The following is a 20,927-nucleotide window of genomic DNA, read 5'->3' on the forward strand; positions in this document are numbered from 1 at the left end:
AAGTATTGCCAATCTTAGGGGTAGAAATAAATAGAGGCAGAACCCAAGTCCCCACCGTCCTCTTGCCAGGATTTTGAACCAGCAAGTATTAGCTACCGGTAGTTCCCTGTGCGCTCTCGGGTGTGTGGCTCGCCGTGGTCACATTTGTGCTTGGAAAGACATTCTCCCAGCTGATTGACTAGCCCCTCTATGGAGCATTTTGACTGACCGCAGGGAGCTCTTTAGTCTGAGGTTTCCAGTTTCCTTCTGTGTTGGATGCCCTTCAGCACAGGTTCTTGGTCAGGAGTTCAGGCCAGTCTGCATGGAGCTACTGAGATGTCCTGCTGACGTGTCTTCAGAAAGAGAAAGGGCCCAGTGCTGTCTTAACAGGAGCGCTGCTATGCCCATAGGCCAGCTGGGGCAACTCTTGTTTCCTCCGAGTTTTTGGTTGACTCTGAGACTGGGGCAAGGCTGTATAAACGAGGTGTCATAGGTTAGTTCTTTATTTTCTTCAGGATTGATGAAACCCATGATGCCCCAAGACTCCCTCAATGGGACTGGCTGTCGGTCTGAGGAGCAGAACTGTGTGCCCCCACTTCAAGAAAGAAAAGCGACTACCATCGAGTCAGCTCCTGTGTGGAGTCCTGAGGGCTACATGGCTTTGCAGAATAAGGGGTACTCACTCCCCCACCCAAAACTGAACGACACTCTGGCCATGGACATGCACGTCAGGTGAGGTGACACTACTTGGCACTATTGACCAGCAACTGAAGGAAGAGTGCTCACGTCCTAAATGGAGAGGGGCTCTGGGATGAGGCGATATCCCAGGAGGGCACTGCCCAGGGGGAAGGGACAGTGAGTCTGACGGGATTGCTTGAATGCTTATGTATGAGAGGCTCCTATCTGATGGCAGGACTGGAAGGCCAAGAACTCCTGGGGGTCAAAGGCAAAACTCATAGAGTGGAACCTTGGGGCAAGGGGGCAGTCGGCGGGGGGCGGGGTGTATCGCAAGGCAGGTGGGATTGAGAGCACAGGTCATGGATTGTTCCTGTGGAAGTAAAGAAAGCTGGCCCTGCCGACCTGGCGACTTTGCCATCCCCATGCCCCGACTCTTCACGGACTCTCAGGCTCCAGCTCGTTCCTTGAACCAGAGGCTCTCCCAGCTCCTCTCTGTCTCCAGGGTGGCACGCTGAGTCTACCCCGCAGCCACTGCATCCATCACTCTTTCGGACTCCAGGGGGCACCAGCCAACCCATGGCCCAGCAACTCCGAGACATGTTTAAAGATAGAGCGATGTTGGTGCTTATGGTTTTTTTGTTTTTTTACTTTTACTTTTTTTTTTAAGTTTTTTTGTGTTTTTTTGTTTTTCTTTTTTAAACTAAGCTCTGTGTTCAGCATGGAAACCAGGAACCAGGCTCCAATCACATTGACTGATTTTTCTGGTTCCTTTTCAGGAATGAAAGCTCTTACTCTGCCTCACCTGGAAGGTCAGGGGGCGTAAGTGCCCAGCGCGATCTCTTTGAGGAGAGAGGGGAGGAGTACTTGAGTGCTTTTGACAAGAAGGCCCAAGCAGACTTTGACAGCTGTATCTCTGCTCAAAGACTAGGCCAGGAGCTTTTATTTCCACCCCAAGAAAATTTGCAGGAAGCAAGTGCTCCTGGGGGTCACCCCCCAAACCTCAGGTGTACCCCATTGGAGCCTGACTTTATCCCAGCTGAGACAAAGCCAGAGTATAGCACTTGGGACATTAGCCACCAACCCAAGGCCAGTGACACAGCCAATGGTGTTGAGAAGGAGGCACCCCGGGATGGGCCAGCCTTTAGCGCCTCCTCTTGGGACGAGGAAGGCAATACCAGCAAACAGCTGGCCTCTGAGCCTGAGTGGACTCCAGAAACCCGGAGCTCTGGGAGCCAGCCTCAGGAGCCAGCAGGCCGGAGCCGCAGGTCTGGGCCTATCAAGAAACCTGTCCTGAAGGCACTCAAGGTAGAAGACAAGGAGAAAGAACTAGAGAAGCTCAAGCAAGAGTTAGGGGAGGAGAACAGCCGACTGGCTAAAGAGAAGGAGCCAGGTCGCCAGGCAGAAAAGGAGGAGGAAGAGGAGAACGACTCTGCCCTAGCCAACTCCTCTGCTTCTGTCTTAGAGGACAAGGACTCCTCCCGTGCTGGTCTTGGCCACGAGGCCAAGTTCACAGAGGACAACAAGCCCGATAGGGCCTGGGAAATGCGAGCGACACGGGAGTCCAGCGAGATCCCCCCCACAAAGAGAAACAACTGGATCTTTATTGATGAGGAGCAAGCTTTTGGAGGCAGAGGGCAGAGCCGGAGCCGGGGCCGTGGTTTCCGAGAATTTACTTTCCGTGGCCGCTCTGCTGGCGGGAATGGAGGCGGCCTCTGTGGCGGGGGGCTCCTTGGGACTCGGGGCATCTATAGCCACAGTCAAAGAAGCAGCCGAGGCCGGGGACTGCGGGAATTTAACCAACCCGAAGACTTCCCCAGAGCCAAGCCCCGGCGTAGAATTGCTAGTGAGACCCACAGTGAGGGTTCTGAGTATGAGGAACTTCCCAAGAGGCGTCGGCAGAGAGGCTCAGAAAGTGGCAATGAGGCCTCTCTCCTGGAAAGGGAGGAGAGCACTATGAAGAAAGGCGACTTCAGAGATTCCTGGCGATCCAACAAGGTGTATCCCGACGACCAGAACGGCCTGGATGCCAAGAATCGAGGCACTCGGGCCTTTGGGCGAGCCCTACCGCCCAGGCTGAGCAATTGTGGCTATGGGCGGAGGACCTTCGTGTCCAAGGAGTCGCCCCACTGGCAGAGCAAAAGCCCGGGCAGCTCTTGGCAGGAGTGCAGCTCTTCTGACACCTGTGGAGGCCGGCGAACCGTCGACCGAGACTATGTCCCCGATTCTTACAGACACTCTGACTCGTTTGGCGGCCGGAGCTTTGAGGACAGCCGCCTGGAAGACAAGCGGTCCTATTTTCCAGACGAGCATGGAGCAGACCTTGAAAATGCGGAGAACCGGCCCTTCCGGAGAAGGCGCCCCCCGCGCCAAGACAAGCCCCCTCGTTTCAGGCGCCTCAGGCAAGAGCGGGAATCTTTGGGCCTGTGGGGGCCTGAGGAGGAGGCCCACCTGCTGGCTGGTCAGTGGCCAGGCAGGTCCAAACTCTGTCCTGGGGACAAGAATAGCGCTGTGGGTCACCATTCCCCTGAGCTCTCATACCAGAACTCCTCTGACCACGCCAACGAAGAGTGGGAGACCGCCTCCGAGAGCAGTGACTTCAGTGAGAGGCGGGAGCGGCGGGACGGCCACATGGTTGAGCCAGACTCCCAGCTGGACAGCAGTCTGTCTGGGGCCGGTTTGGGGGAGAAGAGAGAGTTGGCCAAGAGGAGCTTCTCTAGCCAGCGGCCCCTGGTTGACAGACAGAGCCGAAAGCTGGAGCCTGGAGGGTTTGGGGAGAAGTCCGTTAGGCCAGGTGGTGGTGAGACCTCTCCCCGCTATGAGAGCCAGCAGAATGGGACGCCTTTGAAAGCCGAAAGGTAACACAATCAAACTCAGGTCCTATGTTTTAGTTTCAATTTTAATTTTTGTTCTGTGATGAAACCACTTCTTTAAGCAGCACTTCATGCATGAATGTCCCACCGTGTGTCAGGCGCAGCCCGACTCTACGCCTCGTCATGCCCCAGGAGGCGCCCTCCTGCCACGGCCATTGTGTGTGAGCGTCTCCATCACGGGCTCTAGCATCGCTTGTCTGCTTCTCTTGTGGTGTTTCTGTTTTTGTTTTTATTGTGGCGGTTGTGGCTTCAAAACCAAGACCAGAGCAACAGTCCCCACTCCAGGGTTCCCCCTGTGTTCCTAGCACCCGTCCCAAGAGTGCAGCCGCTATGCGTGTCCTTGGAATCCCTGGTCAGGAGGAAGCCTGTGCCCTGAGCCTGCTGAACCCTAGCCAGGCCCGTCCCCCAGGTGCCTCTGCTGCATGACTCCTGCCAGACCGCAGCATGGATAGTGGGGCTGGGGACAGCGGTGAGGCATTGCTTCTGAGGTTGGCCCTCTTGGTGTAGTAAAGGCTATCCACAGAGGGGAGTGGGCAACCTGGAGTAGCTGGCCTGTGCCCAGTGTCAGCTCATTGTCCCTAGTTTGAGGGATAGCGGAAGCCACATGGGCAGAATAGCTGTGCTTCAGTAGAGGGGAGCTTGTGTGCACCTTCACCCTCTCTTTAGAATCCGAAATCCCGACATAGTTAATGTATTCCTGCAAAGCAGGAACTAGGGGAGTGTGCTACGCACTTTCAGGTATTAATCTAGCCTAGCTCTCATGGTTGAGGTGCACAGACATGGGCCTGCTGTAAACAACGCTAGGCCTTTGCTGGCCTAACAGTTCTGTGGCTCTGTTCTGAGCATCTTGCTTTTTTACCTCTTTTCTGCAATCCTGCTGCATTTGGCCTGTAGTGGGAAAGAAGAGAGGTGGGCTGAGAGCTGAGCAGCAGGAGTGACTGCATGTGCCTGTGTGCGTGCATGAATGTGTGTGTGTGTGTGTGTGTGTGTGTGTGTGTACATGGGCATACAGTCTGAGCTCGAGGAGACGGGCATAGGTCCAAAGCTGTGTGTGTGTGTGTGTGTGTGTGTGTGTGTGTGTGTGTACACGCTGTATGTATATGTGATCTTTTTTTCCTTTACTGTCTTTCCCAGCCTCTGGCCCTCTGAACTCACAAATTCTTCCTTCTTATACAGGTCCCCAGAAGAAGTTTTGCCTGGAGGTCTCAGTGGCTGCAGCAGCGGGAGCAGCCACTCCTCCTACTCCCTGGATCGACCTGCCCATGTCAACTCTGATGTCCCTGAAGGCTCCAGTAAGAAATCTGAGAAGGAGGCCAAGTTGGCTGCACACAGGACAGGCGAGCCAGGAGAGACGCTGAAACAATGTGAGCTGAGCTATGGAAGTGAGTCTGGTCACTTCTGTGTCTTTAAGGGGAAGGCGAGGAGCTGCCTCGAGGTGCTAAGTTGGCCCCTCCTTGGATGTGCTAGCTTCTGAGGCACTCTCTGGCCAGGCCCTGGCTTCTTCCTGGGGCTGTCACACTGAGCCAGGCTGACAAGGTCCCTGCCCTTGTTGCTCGAGGCCTCCCTGAATCCCTGTAATAGCCGTACAGGCTCCAGTTTTGCCGAGGGGAGTCTGAGGCTCAGAAAACTTCAGTGCTTTGTCCAGGATCACCTCGCTGGCTAGTGGCAGAGCTGGGGTATAAGTGTGCCTATCTCTAAAGACTGCAGGCCTTTTCTCTGACATGAGGTAATGGTGTGCTGTTCAGAGGGGTGCGTGAGGAATGGATAAAATGCACAGCCTGGTCTCTGCTGCCCCGCCTGAGTCTTGCCTGTTGGGTTGGTTTATTCCTGGCTTCTGACGCTTGGAAACACTGTCCCTTCTCGTGAAATCTTGGTTCAGATGCCATCATTGAAAATTGTGGGTCCAGCCCCGGAGAGGAGAGTGAGGTTGGCTCTATGGTAGGTGAAGGCTTCATCGAAGTTCTGACCAAGAAGCAGCGTCGCCTGCTGGAGGAAGAGAGAAGAAAGAAGGAGCAGGCCATGCAGGTAAGAAGGTGTGGGGTAAGGTAGGCATAGGAGCTAGTGGGCTGGCTCATGGGTGTGTGTGTGTGTGTGTGTGTGTGTGTGTGTAAGGGTTAGGGGGCAGAACCAGGAGGATAACAAAGTTCTGATGAGAAGGGGTGTTTCTTAAGCACACACTGCCTCTCAGTGCTTACAGTTAACCCCACACACACCCCGCCCCCCCGTGGTGTAGTGGGTATCAGCCACTTCTTCCAAGGAAAATGAGGCTCTCTGCTCTCCTTGGCAACCCTATGGGGCAGCTCTTCTCTGCCCTACAGTTACATTGAGTCGGAATCGTCCTGACATCAGTGGGGTTGATATCTTTGGTGGGTGGAGGGGATGTTACCTCTGTTCTGCAGTAGAAACTGAGGGTGACTGGGCCAGGATGGTGGAGTTCAAATGCCAGCCTTCTGAATCGGCCCTCCTTCCAGGGTGCTCCAGCCTGAGTGGGATGAGGGTCATGACCCTAGCAACTGAAGCGGGGCCTACACCACCATCCAGTTGCACCTTTGACCTGCCAGGCTTGTCTAGGGGTGGTCTGGCTGGTTGCGGTCTGGAGAAGGCAGAAGGAATGGGATCTAAGCTAATATCTGGAGAGCTGGTTCCAGGGTTCGGGTGGGGGAGGGGGTTGCAACTTCATGCTTGGTGTTTCAGTTCTTTCTTTCCCTTGTAGGTGCCTGTTAAAGGCCGAGGCCTCTCCTCCCGCATCCCTCCTCGGTTTGCCAAAAAACAAAACAACCTGTGCCTGGAGCAAGGTGATATAACTGTGCCTGGCAACAGCCTGGGCACCGAGATATGGGAGAACAGCAGCCAAGGTAAGCAGCCAGGAGTTTGGGTTCAGCACCTTGGCCCGACTGACCAAGGTGGCCAAGGTGGCCGTAAGCTGCGTCTCAGGAAGCATCCTGTCTTTGGCACCATGGATTTGGTGACCTGGTTTTCTCTGCTGGGTCAGCGTCAGGTGCCATCTGAGATGATTTCCTCTTGCATCCGTGCAGTAAGCCCCAGTGACTGAGGGACGGTCCCTGGAGCATTGGCATAGCCATTCCAAACTCCCTCCCCTGTTGATTACCTTTTCTTCTTGGGAAAGAGCATTGCCTCTTGCGGGAGCGTGGAAAAGGGGAAGGGACTCAGTGGAGTCGTGGAAAGGTGCCTGAGGCAGCCAGGAAGCCGCCTTGGTGGCCTTACTAGTTTGGATAGGTTTCCAGTAATACTTCTTTTGCAACTATTTTTTAAATGGCCGTTTTCTGGTAACTTTATTTCAAAAAGCAGATGTTTCTTGGATTCCGATCTTGAGCACAGGGCTCTGCTCTGTGCCCAGGGGCACAGAGATGGCTAAAACAGGCGCTCTTGATAGCTGGTGGCCGGGAAGCACTGCGACCATCTTCCAGCATGCTTGCAGACAGAGGCTGAGACTTTCAGTGCAAAGTGACTTGACCCAGAACCTCTGGACACACACTCATTTCCTCGGCTGTGGGTCTTGATTCTTTTCGTGTCACTATCACACACTAACGAATCACACTAGAAAACCATCGACTGCAAAATAAGGGGAGCGGGATATTCATTCGATACAATTCGGATCAGTGAGTTTAGGTAGCACGCATGAGTGGCCGGGGTTGTGATAGCCCAAGTCTTAAGTGAAAGAAAGCATCCTCGGAGTAGAGGTGGTGAGGAAGAATGCTAGCCGCTCAGAACTAACGGATGGCTGGGGGTGGGCGAGAGCAGAGAGGAATTGAGGCACAGGATAGAAGCGCGCCACGTGTAAGCTGTCTTGCATGTGCTCCCGGGGAGGAAGGTGGGGTGGGGGAGATTGAGAATGTGGTGCCGGGGGGAGGGTGGGGGGTCTCAGGCAGTAGGGCCATGGTGTCTCTGAGCTGTTCCTGTGAGCATGTGTATGTCCAGAGCGGTTGCATTTTGATTCCCTTACTCTGTGTGTGTGTGTGTGTCTCTCCCCCCTACCCTCACCCCCTTGGCAGCCCTCCCCGTGCAGGCCCCAACCAGTGACTCCTGGAGTAAAGCTGTTACCGCCTTCAGCAGCGCCGAGGCTGGCCCCGCCGAGGTGAGTGTGGCTGGGGCGTGCATGTAGGCTGGCTGCGGAGTGTGTGCTCACTGTCCACCCTGGGCCTCCGCTCATCCCAGTGGTCCCCCCTTCTGTGGGAGGCGAGCCGGGACCTGAGGCCAGTTCCACAGGTTCTGGCTCGCCGCTGGCCCACCAGTCAGTCTTGGTTTTGAATCTTTGAGAGGGAGAGAAATGAGGGCAACCCAACCTGGGTGGGGAGAGGGATTGAATGCCTCTCCTGAACCAGGGGTGGCGGGCAGGAGTGCAGTAAGGCCGGCAGTCTCGGTGTAGGGACCGCCCAGGACCCTGTGGTTAGGAAGCTTGGGCAGGGCTGGTGATTTGGCTGTGTGCTCTGACATCATCAGGCACCTATCTATGGCAGGTCAGAGGTGACTTCAGGACCAGAGTCTGCCGGGGGCAGGTGGTTTGGGGGCGAGTCTGGGGGTCTGGGCTCTAACCCATCTTGTGCTTTGCACAGCAGGGTTTTAAGAGCAGCCAGGGAGATAGTGGCGTTGACTTGAGCGCCGAGTCTCGGGAGTCGTCCGCGACCTCCTCACAGCGCAGCTCCCCGTATGGTACTCTGAAGCCAGAGGAGATGAACGGGCCTGGCCTGGCGGAACCCAAGGCCGACAGCCACAAGGAGCAGGCTCAAAAGCAGTCTGAGCAAAAGGTAACCTGGACGCTGCGTCCACAGTGGCCGAGGCCTGGGCACCGATTCCTGGGGCCGTAGTTGCTAGAGCCGGGGGTGGTTCCCGTGCATGTTTCTCAGCCTCTCTACTTTTCCACCAAGGATTCAGAACCAGGCTCAGGACAGAGCAAGGAGCACAGACCAGGACCCATCGGCAATGAGCGGTCTCTGAAAAACAGAAAGGGCTCGGAGGGGGCCGAGCGGCTGCAAGGGGCCGTCGTCCCGCCTGTTAACGGGGTAGAGATTCACGTGGATTCCGTGCTGCCTGTGCCACCCATTGAATTCGGAGTCAATCCAAAAGTGAGGCTTCGATTTCCCTTCCCCACTCCCCACCCTTCCCCTCCTTCCCTGGCCCTTGGAGAAGAAGAGGGGTGGTAGAAAGAGCTGTGTCTTAGAAACAGCAGGGCCGAATTCCAGGGGAGATGGCAGTGGTGTAGCGTTCTGGATGGGTGGGTGGCAGGTGCTCTTGAATTACCCCGTCAATTTCCTCACCAACACAAGCCAGGCCCTCACCCGTGGGCGGGGAACCGGGAGAGCTCGTACAGAGGGGTGGTCTCCCAACTCCATCCTTCCCTTGTGCTGTCAGGAACATCTGGCCATCTCGTTCATGTATGGCTCTCGGTGAATGCTGGTTAGGGGTTTGAGTCACTGAGACTATGGGTGCAGTTAGGGTCTGCCTACCCGACATGAGCCAGCGTGACCTCAGTGGCTCTGCTCCCTTTCTTCCAGGACTCTGATTTCAGCCTGCCACCTGGTTCTGCCTCTGGGCCTGCAGGGAATCCCGTTGTCAAACTTCAGGATGCCCTGGCCAGTAACGTGAGTGTGCATGCCCTGATTCAGCTTCACAGACCCAACCCACTTCTCAGCTGAGTGTCTTAGAACAGGCAGCCGCCTGGGTTGGAATTGAGGTTTATTCGATAGCTAGCTAGCAGCCCTGGGACAAGCTGCATGCAGCTTCGTCACGTCCACGTTTGGGACCTGAGGTTATCGTTTGTACAGTCATATTGATTTGTCATTTGTTGATTTCACTGTGTTCTTTTGTGTCAGGAGCTGTACAGACTTGTTCTTTTTGATGGGGGTGGGGGAGACATAGATAGTCAGAAAGTACCTACAAAGGAGTCCATATATGTATTGCCCGAGGGTCCCCAGGGTCTGTCCAGCCCACCTCTGACCCTCTGCTGTGCCCTGAGTAGCATGGAGACATGTCAGTTGTGGGCCACTTGTGGCCACAGCCAATGTTCTATCCCAGTGACATTTCTGTTTAGGGCTTCATGTGAAATGGATGCTCAGTATTTACACTATTACTTGGGCAGCATTTCCCAAAGAAGGTTTCAAGGAATATTTGTGTTACAGAATGGTGATAGGTATTATGATGAATAGGGGGCATTTCTCTGGTCCAGTTAGGTTTGGAAATGCTGTGCTAAACAAGCTGTTCTGTTCACAGTTCACAGAGAGACAGTGGATATAGCATGTTGCATTTCTTAATGTATGTTACCAGAGTGCTCTTTCTGGGCACCTAAGCCACACACACACTCCCTTTTTTTTTTCTTCTCGTGTCACTGAAACATGGGTGCTCTTGTCCAGAGGACTTTGTGGGTGTGGCCCTGCACAGACTTGAATCGCAGAAATTGAGATGGGATGGGGGCGGCTGGTAGGCTTGGCTGCTGTCACCTTCATCTGGGTGACCACAGGTGCACATGCCCACGCTCCAGGTGCACTGGGACAAGGCTGCTTGTTCTCTCAGCCCCCGCATGTGTTCCATGGTTCCCTTGTCCCCATCTCCAGGCAGGATTAACACAGTCTATTCCCATCCTCCGGCGGGATCATCACATCCAGAGGGCTATTGGTCTCTCCCCAATGTCCTTCCCCACCGCAGACCTCACCCTGAAGGTAAAACACAGCCTACTGACTCCTTCCTCCCCCACCCCCTCTTATCCTGTATGGTCTACTGCCACTCAACTTGGTATTAATTTCTACCCCTCTCCTCCCCGCATTTCCAAAGATGGAGTCTGCCCGCAAGGCTTGGGAGAACTCCCCCAGTTTGCCGGGACAGAGCTCTCCAGGAGGCACTGGTTCGGGCATCCAGCCTCCGTCCTCTGTGGGAGCCTCCACCGGGGTCAGCTACAGTGCTTTCGGTGGCGTCTCCATGCCACCCATGCCGGTGGCCTCGGTAGCACCTTCTGCCTCCATTCCAGGTATTATCACAGCCCTGAGGCCAGGCCCCTCTGCTCCTCGTGGTAGGCCCTGGCTTTGGCGTAGTTGAGCTGGAGTACACGTTGGGACTTACTTTCATCTGGGTGGGTTTGGCTTCAGACCCTGGTGACAGACTGCAGGAGGAAGATGTGGCATTCCGATTCTATACGAGGTTAGCCTAGAACGGGCTTTGCGTCACCTACACCCTGGATGGATACAGCCTTTTGTACCTTAGCTGCATCCTCACTGTTTGGGTGCTCAGTACAAGGCAGGGGCCCAGCTGCCGGTCTCAGTGATGTAATTCCAATAGACCCTTCTGACCCTCCTCTGTGCACTCAGTCGCAGTGAGATGAAGAGGACTGTGATTGAGAGACTGGCTCCCCTTCTCGGTGTCTAGGGCAGTTGGCTAGTCCGTTTCCCTCTTCCTGGGTTCCCCTGGGTCATAGGGAGCCCTGACACCCCTGGAAGGAATAGACCTGAAGACTGCCCCTCTTAAAGGATGTTCAGAAACAGAGACTTGATAACTTTTCTCCAACCTCCCGGATTGTTTCCAGGCAACCACCTCCCGCCCCTCTATCTGGACGGCCATGTGTTTGCAAGTCAGCCCCGGCTGGTTCCTCAAACGATACCTCAGCAGCAGAGTTACCAACAGGTGACGGCAGCAGGCTGAGTGGCGTGGTGGAGGGAGGGGGCCGACCGCCCAGGCTGAGCTTCTCTCTCTTCCACGTGCTGCTTGGCATTGTCCACCTCGTTTCCGGGGCACCTCCAGCAGCTCACTAAACGAACTCCTGAGCAGCAGCAGGCAGAACGGGGCTAGATGCTCCAGACTCCGCCCCATTTTCCTGCTCCACGTCCTCCTCCCTGTCTCTAGACCATGGCCTCCTAGCCTGGAATTAGCTAAACCGGAATTCTTTTTGGTGATCAGGTATCCTTCTGATGAAGAGAAGAAAAGCCTAGACTCCCAGGCATGGATGCATTAGAAAGAGGTAGTTTTAGAAATGAGCAGGTGTTTCTTTTTGTGCAAGATCAGCATACTGTCTGTGCTGCAAGGGGATTATTGTGGACGTGGCCTTCTGCAAGCCAGGGCTGGGCCTTGCCCTTGAAATGGTCCGGTCGTCCCCATAGACCTGTGGGGCTCTGAGGCAGAACTGCTCCTACAGGTAGACATACCCTTATTTAACAAAAAAATAAAATGGCTAAATACTGTGTTAACTTTGCCAGATGGGCCTTTGAGCGTCCTGTGGCTGGATCAGGCTGCATGTACTCTTCCTTCCGTGTGGACAGTCCTCCTCCTTCAGGAGAACTGTGGATGTGTTTAGCTAGGGTTTGTTCTGGCTGGCTAGCTCCTCCAGTACAGGGGTATCCTGGTTTGGGGGTTGTGCTTCTAAATTTGTGCTGTCGGCTTTGTCCCAAGAGCAAGGGAAGCACAGGGACAACATGATCCAGTCGGCCCTTGTAACAACGGTCCAGCTGCCCTGCCGTGTGGTGAGCGGCCGTGGGCGGTGGGGTGCTGGGGCCACCCAGGGCAGAGGGCATTGCAATTACCCACCTGGTGTTCTTTTACAGGCTGCCGCTGCCCAGCAGATTCCAATTTCCCTTCACACATCCCTGCAGGCACAGGCTCAGCTCGGATTGAGGGGGGGTCTTCCCGTCTCCCAGTCCCAGGAGATCTTCAGCTCCTTACAGCCCTTCAGGTGAGCTCAGGGTGTAGTGGGCATAGGGAACTGGTATCCTCTCATCTCAGAACCCCCACCTTAAAAGCCCAGTGGCCTCTTGGCCTTGTTCTTGCTCCCTGGCTGGGCGGGGCTCATGGCATGGGCCTGTTTGAGAGAGTAGGCCTTGTTTCTTTCCATGTCCTCTGCCCTCCCTCCCACCACATTTGTGGTGTAAAACATGTACAAGTGTTCATTTCAATTCGTAAATAAGCCCAAGTGGACCCCTGCTTCCTTGTGTAATGAGTCCTCTGTCCCTGTCAGGGATTGAGCATTTGAAAAGAGGCTTAGATTCTCAAGGAAGGGTCTGTGGGGCTGGGAATGCCATGCCCAGAAGCAGAATGAATCTCTGATGTCTTGGAAAATGCAATTTTAAAATTGCTCGCTACGGCTTAGTAAGTAAGCACAAGTAAGTCTGTGCTTACCTTGCTTACTGGGTAATTGGACACTAGGTATAACAAAGGTTTTTTTTACTTTGTTCCGTTTGGATCTGTCCATTGGTTTCATGCAATGATTCTCAAGCTGTGGTCTCTGGACCAGCAGCAGGGACAACATCAAGTACCTTATCAGCAGGATGGAGCTGGTCATTTGCGTTTCCTCTGAGAATTCTGCTGCCCACTCAAGTCTGAGACCCACAAGTGTGCTCCTCGACCCGGTCCTGACCATCTCCCTGGCTTCTGCAGGTCTCAGGTGTACATGCACCCCAGCCTGTCGCCACCCAGCACCATGATCCTGTCTGGGGGCACAGCCTTGAAGCCTCCCTACTCGGCGTTCCCAGGCATGCAGCCTTTGGAGATGGTGAAGCCCCAGTCGGGCTCCCCCTACCAGCCCATGAGTGGAAACCAAGCCCTGGTCTATGAAGGTCAGCTCAGCCAGGCTGCAGGGCTTGGAGCCTCCCAGATGTTGGACTCACAGCTCCCACAGGTCAGCAATTCCGTCGCTCCCACGCAAAAGCCCTAAGCCTTTGTCCTTAGGATTCCACTGCCCCCTCCACCCTTTTCTTGGCTCCTTTCCTTGGGCTAACTTAGGCCGCTTGGAACCATGGAGACTGCTTCTTGAGCTGCTAGAACCCGACAGTTCCTTCACCTCGCCTCCACCACTCTCCTGGCTTTCTCTAAGAACCCTACATGTCCTCAGCCCCCTTAAGCAGAGGTCACTGTCCATTCTGCATACTGGTGGACTGGAGATCCCCCTGCTTGGAACGTGCCCTGGCCCTCTGTGCTGCTGTGAGTGAGCTCTGTGTCACTGAATCCAGTGTGTGATCTTTTAGCCGGATCTGCACATTTTCTGGTGTCTGTCCTTATTGGCCCCTGGCCTCTCCTCTTGCTCTGGTCCTTGGCAGTTTCATACCCATGCTGATGGCCTTCCAGGCAGGACCTTGTCCCTATGGCCCCGGGCCCCATGATAATCCAAACAGTCATAGCCCACAGTTGCACCTCTTGTGTAGTTTTCTCAAGTTTAAGGGTCCGACTCAGCTAGCCCTCAGGTTTGCCTGTTCTATCTCTCTCTCTCTTTCTCTCTCTCTCTCTCTCTCTCTCTCTCACTTAACCGTGCTTGGATTCTCTGAGACCTATGAACCGCGTTTTTATCACGCCTCGCCCCTTTCCAGCCTCGCGTCCTTCCTCTGCATCCGCCTGACAAGGTCTTACATCTGTTCAGTCCTGCTCTGCCAGGGTGCTTTCCCAGCTTCCACCCCAGCCCTCCTCTCTGGATCTGTGCGTGCTTCACTGGCAGCTCTCCCACAGCTGAATCAGCCTCTCTGAGCCTCGAGCCCACTCCAGGACTTGGTGCCCATTCCGCTCCTGCCTGACAGCATGCAGTCTTGCTACTATGGCATTCTCTTGACTATATTCTTTGTCAATTCCATCATTCTCCTGAAAGACTTCTTTTTTTTTAAGATGCCAGTAAATTCTGTTAAGGAAGCTGATGCTTTATGCTTAGTACTCATTTTACTGCCCCTTCAGCCAGTACCTGACAAGAAATCACTCCTCCCACTTTGAGTCTCGCTCGTCACCTGTGAGTGGGCATTTCTCCTGGCTTCCCTCCCAAGAACCCCCAGCTCAGGCCTCTCTGCAGTTCTGCCTCAGACGTCTTCTGGGCAGCTCCTCTCTCCCCGTGACTGTCAAGTACCGTCTGCTCCAGTGACTCCCACGGTGAGGTTGTCAGCCCAGGTCTGTCGCCAAAGCGGAATCCTGTGTTTAGATTACTGTTCATTCAGCATCTCTGTTTTGAAGTCCATTCCATATCACACTTGGTGGGTCCAGAACATGATCCCCACCCCATTCCTTCTGGTTGTCCGGTCCATGCATTCTTGGCTCTCTACTTCCCTCAGGGCTTCAGCAAAACACATCCACAATCCAGCCGCTTCTCCTCACCTCTATCCTGTGCAGCCTGCCACAGGAAGCCCCGCCTTTCTTCTTGGTCCTCCACATTCTGATCTCAGCGAGCAGCTAGGGTGTTCCTTTTAAGTCATCAGTCAGGTCAGGCCACTCATCAGCCGGCTCTTCATCCCACACCAGGAGGCGCTGCCGTGAGTCTCGATGATGTAATTCCAATAGATCCTTCTGACCCTCCGTTGTGGACTCAGTAGCGGGAGATGAAGAGGACCATGGCTGAGAGACTGGGGCGGCCCTCTTTTGTGGGGAAGGGAGCCTGAGGGGCTCCCTGCCTCTTCTTACCTGCTGTGCATGTTCTGGACTGTAAAAGTCTCCTGCCACACCTCTTCCCTGCTCCTTTTCTAACTCCACTGGGTGCAGAACAGATTTTAGTTTTGGTTTACGTGCTATTTGCAATGCAAAGACAAACTTACTTGCTATGCAGCTTTGCTCTTTTATGATCCCTGCAACAGTACTTCCTGAGGAACCTTCCTAACTCCTCCTCCTCTCTCCCCATGCATCCCCAACACACACACACACACACACACAGAGTTCCCACTCTTGCGTGTCATTCTCAAACTGCTCCAGCACTGCACCCACGAGCCCTGTGACCGTGTCCTGTCAGGAAGGCCTGCAGGTGGCAGTGGGTGTGCTGGATGCTGGGAAGAGGCGGTTCAGCCCAGCAGTGTTCTCTCAAACTTGACCCCTGCCATAAAGTCAGGATCAGCTCTCCAGTGCTGTAAGGGAGCACAGAACCTTCACTGTTGTGCAAGCGTCTCACTTCTATTTTTTTAAAAGACCCTGAAGCCACTTATCTAAAAGTGAGAAAGTAGTAGCGCTTGCAGGTGTATGTAAGCAGTGGTATGTGGCTTTGTCCCCCACACCCCTTCCTGCTTGTGACTGTCCCTGTCCTCCAGCAGTTGACAATGCCGCTGCCTGGCTCCCAGCTGCCTCTGCCTCGGTACGGGTCTGGTCAGCAGCCACTGATCCTGCCGCAGTCCATCCAGCTGCCCCAGGGGCCGAGCCTGTCCGTGGGAGCCCCACGCAGAGTTCTTCCGCCTGGCTCCCAGCCTTCGGTCCTTAACACCAGCAGAGAGGTAACGAAAACACCATCTTGCTTCGGTCCTACCTTACCAACCATGCTAGCTTGTAAGGGCATGCAGACTCAAAAAGGCCGGGCACCTCTCTGGCAGGCCGAGTCTTAGCAGACCACTGCTTTCCTGCTCTCTGGGGAATCCCCTTGGACTTCACGACAGGCAGGCACTTCAGGGTGTCTGTGTCCTGCAGCAGTGGGAGCAAGGTACACACAGTGGCTGCCCTGGGGGCAAACTGGCCAAGGGCCCTGGGGGCAGAGGGGCCTCCTGTGGAGCCTGTTTCTGGTGCAGATTCTAGAAACTGGTCAGTATGTATTGGGTGATGGGCTGTGAGCTGCATTCGTCCTCAGAGCCCGTCCTGTAAACCTTTACGTGATGGCTCTTTTGGTCAGTCCCCTGTGAGGGGCACACTTAGCTCTCCCCTGTCCATTTAAAAGAGCAAAAACACTTCATTTCTGCTTCTAGGTAGCAAGGCTCTGTCTGGGCCTAGATTGGGTATGGTGGAGGACGGGCACAGGGTGTGCAGGTTCCTTCAATAGAAGATGCCTCTGCTTCCAAATTCCCATGGGCGCTCACTGGCTCTGCTTGCTTCTTGTTCTCTCCTAGTCCTCTCAGATGGAGATGAAGGGTTTCCACTTTGCCGACAGTAAGCAGAATGTTCCTTCAGGAGGCGCAGTACCGTCCCCACAGACCTACAGGTAAAGGAAGGCCTCTGGGCTTGGAGCCTGAGCAGCAAGCTTTGGCTGGAAATCCGATTCAGGACTCCAATAATAAGGCGAGACCCAGCAGGCTTTGAGGCTGACATACCTGAGTCCCCAAGATTTCACCTTCACAAAGGGGGGTAGGGGTGGTTACCCTGGGAAAGTCAGGATTGGGGAGTGTGGGTTTGGTTTTAGTTTGAGTCATGATCATAAAATGCCTGGATTGGGAGTGCTTTGAGGGGGAGCTAGAGGAAAAAAGGAATGACTCATGTCTTAATGGCCATCAGAACCAACCCTGACTGCTCACAGGTTTCTTACCAAATTATGAAAAAAAAGGTTGGGGGAGGTGGGTGCTCACTGAGGCACATGCCTTCCAGGGAGACTCATGATCCTTCCCGGTCTCCCCTGCCCTGCGTGAGGACTTCCTACTGCTGCTCCTAGAGCAGACCCCATGGGACACACTCTGGCTTCTGCTGTGTATGTCTCTGGCCCCCGTGACTCTCCCTGGTTGCCACAGCTTGGGTCAGAAATGCCTTTGTAGAGAGCCTTCACCGTGCTGGGTTTTCGTCAGCAGGAGCATGTTGGGACAGGAAGGCAGTGGGGCTGTAATCCTGGTTCGGGGCCCCAAGGTTTGGAATAGTCTACTCTTTTGTCTGTGGGAGATTCCTGGGAAGCACAGGGCCAGCAGTGCCTTGTGATGAGTTAATGGCAGAGCTTGAGGGTGGGAGTGGGCTGCTCCCTCAGGGCGGGTGGAATGGGCCTTCTTTCCCGTCCACTCTCCTCTGGTTCTGAATGATTCTTGGTGAAGCCAGTCTGTCCTGCTGCTCCTTGACCGTCCAGCCTGAATTCACGTCCATCCCCTCCCTCCATTCCACACTTCCAACTTCCTTTCTGGAGAATAGGATTTTGGTGGCATTTCCCCATCTTTTTTTATGTCCTGTGATTGCTTTCAGTCTCTCGCTTTACAACATTTATTTGTTGTTGTTGTTTTCCAAGCATATGGGCCAAAACAGCCCAGTGGTATGAGAACAGTCTGTCAGGCGGTCCACTCCCTTGAGTGCCATTTGGGAGAAGGGTGGCAGCTCCTTGGGTTTCCCCTGACTGCAGACCCTTCCAGCAAGGCCCGGGTCCCCTGGGTCCCTCTCTGCAGAGGGCCACTTTGGAGAGGGGAGACTTAGAAAAGAAGAGCCTTCGTTGAGTACCCTTTATTTTGTAGGTGGTTTTGGTAGGTTTTGTTTTTTAGGGCAGAGTTGGGAGATTTGGGTTTTGATTTTTATAGAGCAGGCTTCCCCTAAATTTCTAGAAGCAAGAATTTCTGAGATGAGACCTGCCCAACACAAACAACCCTAAAATGGTACCGTTCCCTGATCAGGTTCTTGGAGCACTTTACCCAGAAGGGAGGCCAGTTAGAGTCTAGCAGTTCTGCAGCCACAAGTTGTCTTTCGCTCTGTATACATAGCATTCGTCAAGCATTCGTCAACAATTAAACTATTGTTTTCTCCACATGGCACCTCTGGGAACACAGGGAGATACACTTGGAAGAGTGTGGCAGATCTTTGTTTCCTTTGATCTCCTTCCCACTGCCTCCTGAATGTCAATCAGAAATAGCCCCAAAGAGGGGTTCAGTGTCCCTCTTCCCCATAGTAGAAGGCCCGTTGAGGTGGTCAGGGAGCTCCCCGGCCCCTCCTCCTCTCCCTTCAGTACTTTCCTTAAGCTCTGTCTGTGAGGGGCCCAGGTAGACTGTGTCTCCTTGTCCTCTCGCCTCCCTCTGCATCCTCAGCCCGCTTAGGTCTTTTGGTTTTCCGTCCAAGAGGTCTATAGAGTGGGACCTTTGGCCAAAGGGGCCCATCCATTTCTCCCTCATGCCTTCTCCACGTGCTAGCTTTGACTCCATTCCTGTGGTGACACGTTGTGCATTCTCACCCCTGCCTTTGGTTTTTCAGGCCTAGCTCTGCTAGCCCCAGTGGGAAGCCCTCTGGATCAGCAGTTAACATGGGCTCTGTGCAGGGACACTACGTTCAACAGGTAGAAGATGGCTTTCCAGACCCTCCAGCCTGGGACGCTTAGGCCCCCGTCTCCCAGCGCCAACAGAGAAGGGCTGTCCACGTTAAGAGTTTCTTTTGTGAAGAGAAATGCCTCAGTGGTTAGACCCTGGAACCAGGAGTCGGGCTCCCCGAGTCCCTCCTGGCGAAGGCATTTCTTCTCGTGATGGGCGTCTGGATCCTTCCTTGTCCCGCAGAGAAGGGAGGATGCTGATTCCTCTGAGGAGGTGACGCCAGAAAGCATACCGTCCACAGCAGAGTTGGGCTGGAAAGGCGCTCTGGGAGACTTGTTAGGTCTGTGGGTTAGTTGTAGAAGCCGGGTGGTGGATGGATGTGTGTGTGCGTGTGCGCGTGTGTGTGCACGCGCTAGCTCTAGTAAGAGGCATGTCTCGTCCTTGTCTCGGGTGGGTGGGATTAAGTGTCTTACAATAGAATTTCTCACCGTCTCTTTCTTCGGGCACTATTCTCTCTGCTGCTATTCCCTAGACAGAAACTGGGGTCCCAGGGTTCAGCTGCCCCAGGCACAGGTGTTTAATAAATGGCATTACTGGTTGGTGGAGGAAGAAGGTTGGCTGGTCTCATTTCACCCCTCCATACTGAGTTCCCCTGGAGGCTACTGCTTGCAATTCCTGGAATGAGCTGCTGAAGCTTTCCCCAGAGTGCTAACCCTCATGTGAAGGGCAGACCCAGGGCTGGTTCCTTACACAGGCACCACTCACTGTGCAGGACCTCTGAGTGGGGAGCTAAGAGTCAAACATGGGCCCTACAAAGTGAGGGGTCTCTGTGGTGCCTCTGCCCCAGTCCCAGTCCCCTCAGCCAATTTTTAGGGGGTTCTAAGACTTTAGAATACGGATCATCTACTGCAGTGTTTTCCTGCCTCTGGGATGTGGGTCGGGTGCACTGATTGGCTAAGGGTTTTTCCATTGGCCCCGGAACCAGGAACACTTTAGTCCTGGAAATCTGCCACTCTGTAGAGGGTAGAAGACATCACTTCCAAGACACACACACACACACACACACACACACACACACACACACACACCAGTGCACATCAATGCACTGGGAGGGTGTAGAACCGTCACAATCCAGCTTCACTCACGAGCCCCTCCATGGCTAAGTCCAGTCCTCCGGCCAAAGGAATGGGGGATGGGGGAGTGGGTTGGGGTTCCTTTTCAGAGCAGGCAGGTGAGAGCTGTGTGTCCCGTCCGGTGTTTCTCTGTTGGGTTAACCCCTCCCCCCATCTGTTCAAAGGCCAAACAACGAGTGGATGAAAAGCCCAGCCTGGGATCTGTGAAGCTGCAAGAAGGCCCCTCGGCCGCCTCCCAGATGAAGCGCACTGGCGCCATCAAGCCTCGGGCAGTGAAGGTGGAGGAGAGCAAGGCTTGACAGCGCTCAGCCTCCACACCTCAGCCAGCTGTCGACAGCCTCTCCGCACCCGCTGTCCACTCATTGGGCCTGGACTGAGAGCGCGCCCTTCTCTCCATCGTCCACCCAGCTTGCACCCGTGGATCTATGGCATTGATCTGCCTGCTTTAATATGAAACACACAAAAGCAAACGACTCCGCCATCCTCATCTTCTCCTTTCCACCAGGACTGTGCAGTGACTCGACTTTCGTGCAGTGCAGAATAGCCCGCCCTCCCAGCAGGCCCCTGGCACCCTCGGCAGCGCCACCCTGTGACCCTTCCCGATGAACTTCACCCCAACCAGGCACAGTGGTTTGGCAGCAGGGACGTTTTAGTTTGAGCCGTGTCATTCTTAAAAGCAGCTGCGGTTTTTCTGAAAGGGAAAGGAAGAGCAAACAGACAGGAGCCGTGTCTGTACCCCTTGTGCTCCCCCATCCTTGCCCCGCACCACCTCTCCTGTCCCCAGTGGATTCCTCAGCCCCCTCCTGGTTCCTCTAAGACCTCCGCAAGACCCAAGAGCTGCCGCTTAGGAAGGCAACCCCGCCCTTCTTAGTGCCCTTTGGTTGGTTAACCACTGAGGTAAGGTGGCTTACCAAAGACAGGCTCTTTGAGGCACCAGGCGATCACAGCACGTATTGATGGTCAACTACAGGCTCTGGAAGCAGTGGTGTGAGCAAGGCAGGAAGGAGGTAGGCTGACATTTCAGTTGCATTCCCACCCACCTCCATTGACTTACGGCGGTGCCCGGGGAAGCTGATGATGTGCTTAGCGTAAAAGTGACACACGGTGCCCTGTACATTGACCCCAGGGCACCACGGATGTATCATGGAAACAGAATCCCGGGGGATTCCGCATTTGGCAGGGAGGTGACAGCTGATAGACCCCACAGCAGGGGCCTCCCTACCCCCAGTCCCTGAGGGGCTGTTGTTCTTTTTTACCCACTGTTTTACTCGACGCCTTCTGTATACTTGTCACTTTGCTTCCTTCTTTCTGAGCTTGCCTCTTGGACCTGTGTCCTCTGTCTGCAGCTCCTACTGAGAACAAGATGCACACCTAGAGAGGATGAGATTGCCCCAAAGGCTGCTAGGAACTCC

General features: G+C 54.5%; 1 protein-coding gene and 2 non-coding genes across 3 annotated transcripts in view; all 3 read left to right on the forward strand.

The window, feature by feature from the left end:
• Window positions 1-20,927, forward strand: part of PRRC2B (proline rich coiled-coil 2B) — a 57,158-nt gene extending 36,231 nt beyond the window's left edge. Inside the window, exons 14-31 of the mRNA XM_045288585.1 lie at window positions 495-711; window positions 1,434-3,512; window positions 4,704-4,909; window positions 5,407-5,552; window positions 6,241-6,382; window positions 7,541-7,623; window positions 8,102-8,293; window positions 8,414-8,611; window positions 9,041-9,127; window positions 10,097-10,201; window positions 10,314-10,506; window positions 11,059-11,156; window positions 12,071-12,198; window positions 12,900-13,140; window positions 15,509-15,688; window positions 16,292-16,383; window positions 18,330-18,411; window positions 19,680-20,927. Of these exons, the coding sequence (XP_045144520.1) occupies window positions 495-711; window positions 1,434-3,512; window positions 4,704-4,909; window positions 5,407-5,552; window positions 6,241-6,382; window positions 7,541-7,623; window positions 8,102-8,293; window positions 8,414-8,611; window positions 9,041-9,127; window positions 10,097-10,201; window positions 10,314-10,506; window positions 11,059-11,156; window positions 12,071-12,198; window positions 12,900-13,140; window positions 15,509-15,688; window positions 16,292-16,383; window positions 18,330-18,411; window positions 19,680-19,814 (4,604 nt within the window). The 3' untranslated portion in view covers window positions 19,815-20,927. The remainder of the gene's footprint in view (window positions 1-494; window positions 712-1,433; window positions 3,513-4,703; window positions 4,910-5,406; window positions 5,553-6,240; window positions 6,383-7,540; window positions 7,624-8,101; window positions 8,294-8,413; window positions 8,612-9,040; window positions 9,128-10,096; window positions 10,202-10,313; window positions 10,507-11,058; window positions 11,157-12,070; window positions 12,199-12,899; window positions 13,141-15,508; window positions 15,689-16,291; window positions 16,384-18,329; window positions 18,412-19,679) is intronic.
• On the forward strand, window positions 10,792-10,877 carry LOC115869173. Its single transcript, XR_004046036.1, has one exon. It is a non-coding gene; the product is annotated as a small nucleolar RNA SNORD62 (small nucleolar RNA).
• LOC115869174 lies at window positions 14,752-14,836 on the forward strand. Its single transcript, XR_004046037.1, has one exon. It is a non-coding gene; the product is annotated as a small nucleolar RNA SNORD62 (small nucleolar RNA).

Source organism: Echinops telfairi, unplaced genomic scaffold (genome assembly GCF_000313985.2).
Source record: "Echinops telfairi isolate 266 unplaced genomic scaffold, ASM31398v2 ScPeMD7_22;HRSCAF=79, whole genome shotgun sequence".
NCBI classification, from domain to species: domain Eukaryota; kingdom Metazoa; phylum Chordata; class Mammalia; order Afrosoricida; family Tenrecidae; genus Echinops; species Echinops telfairi.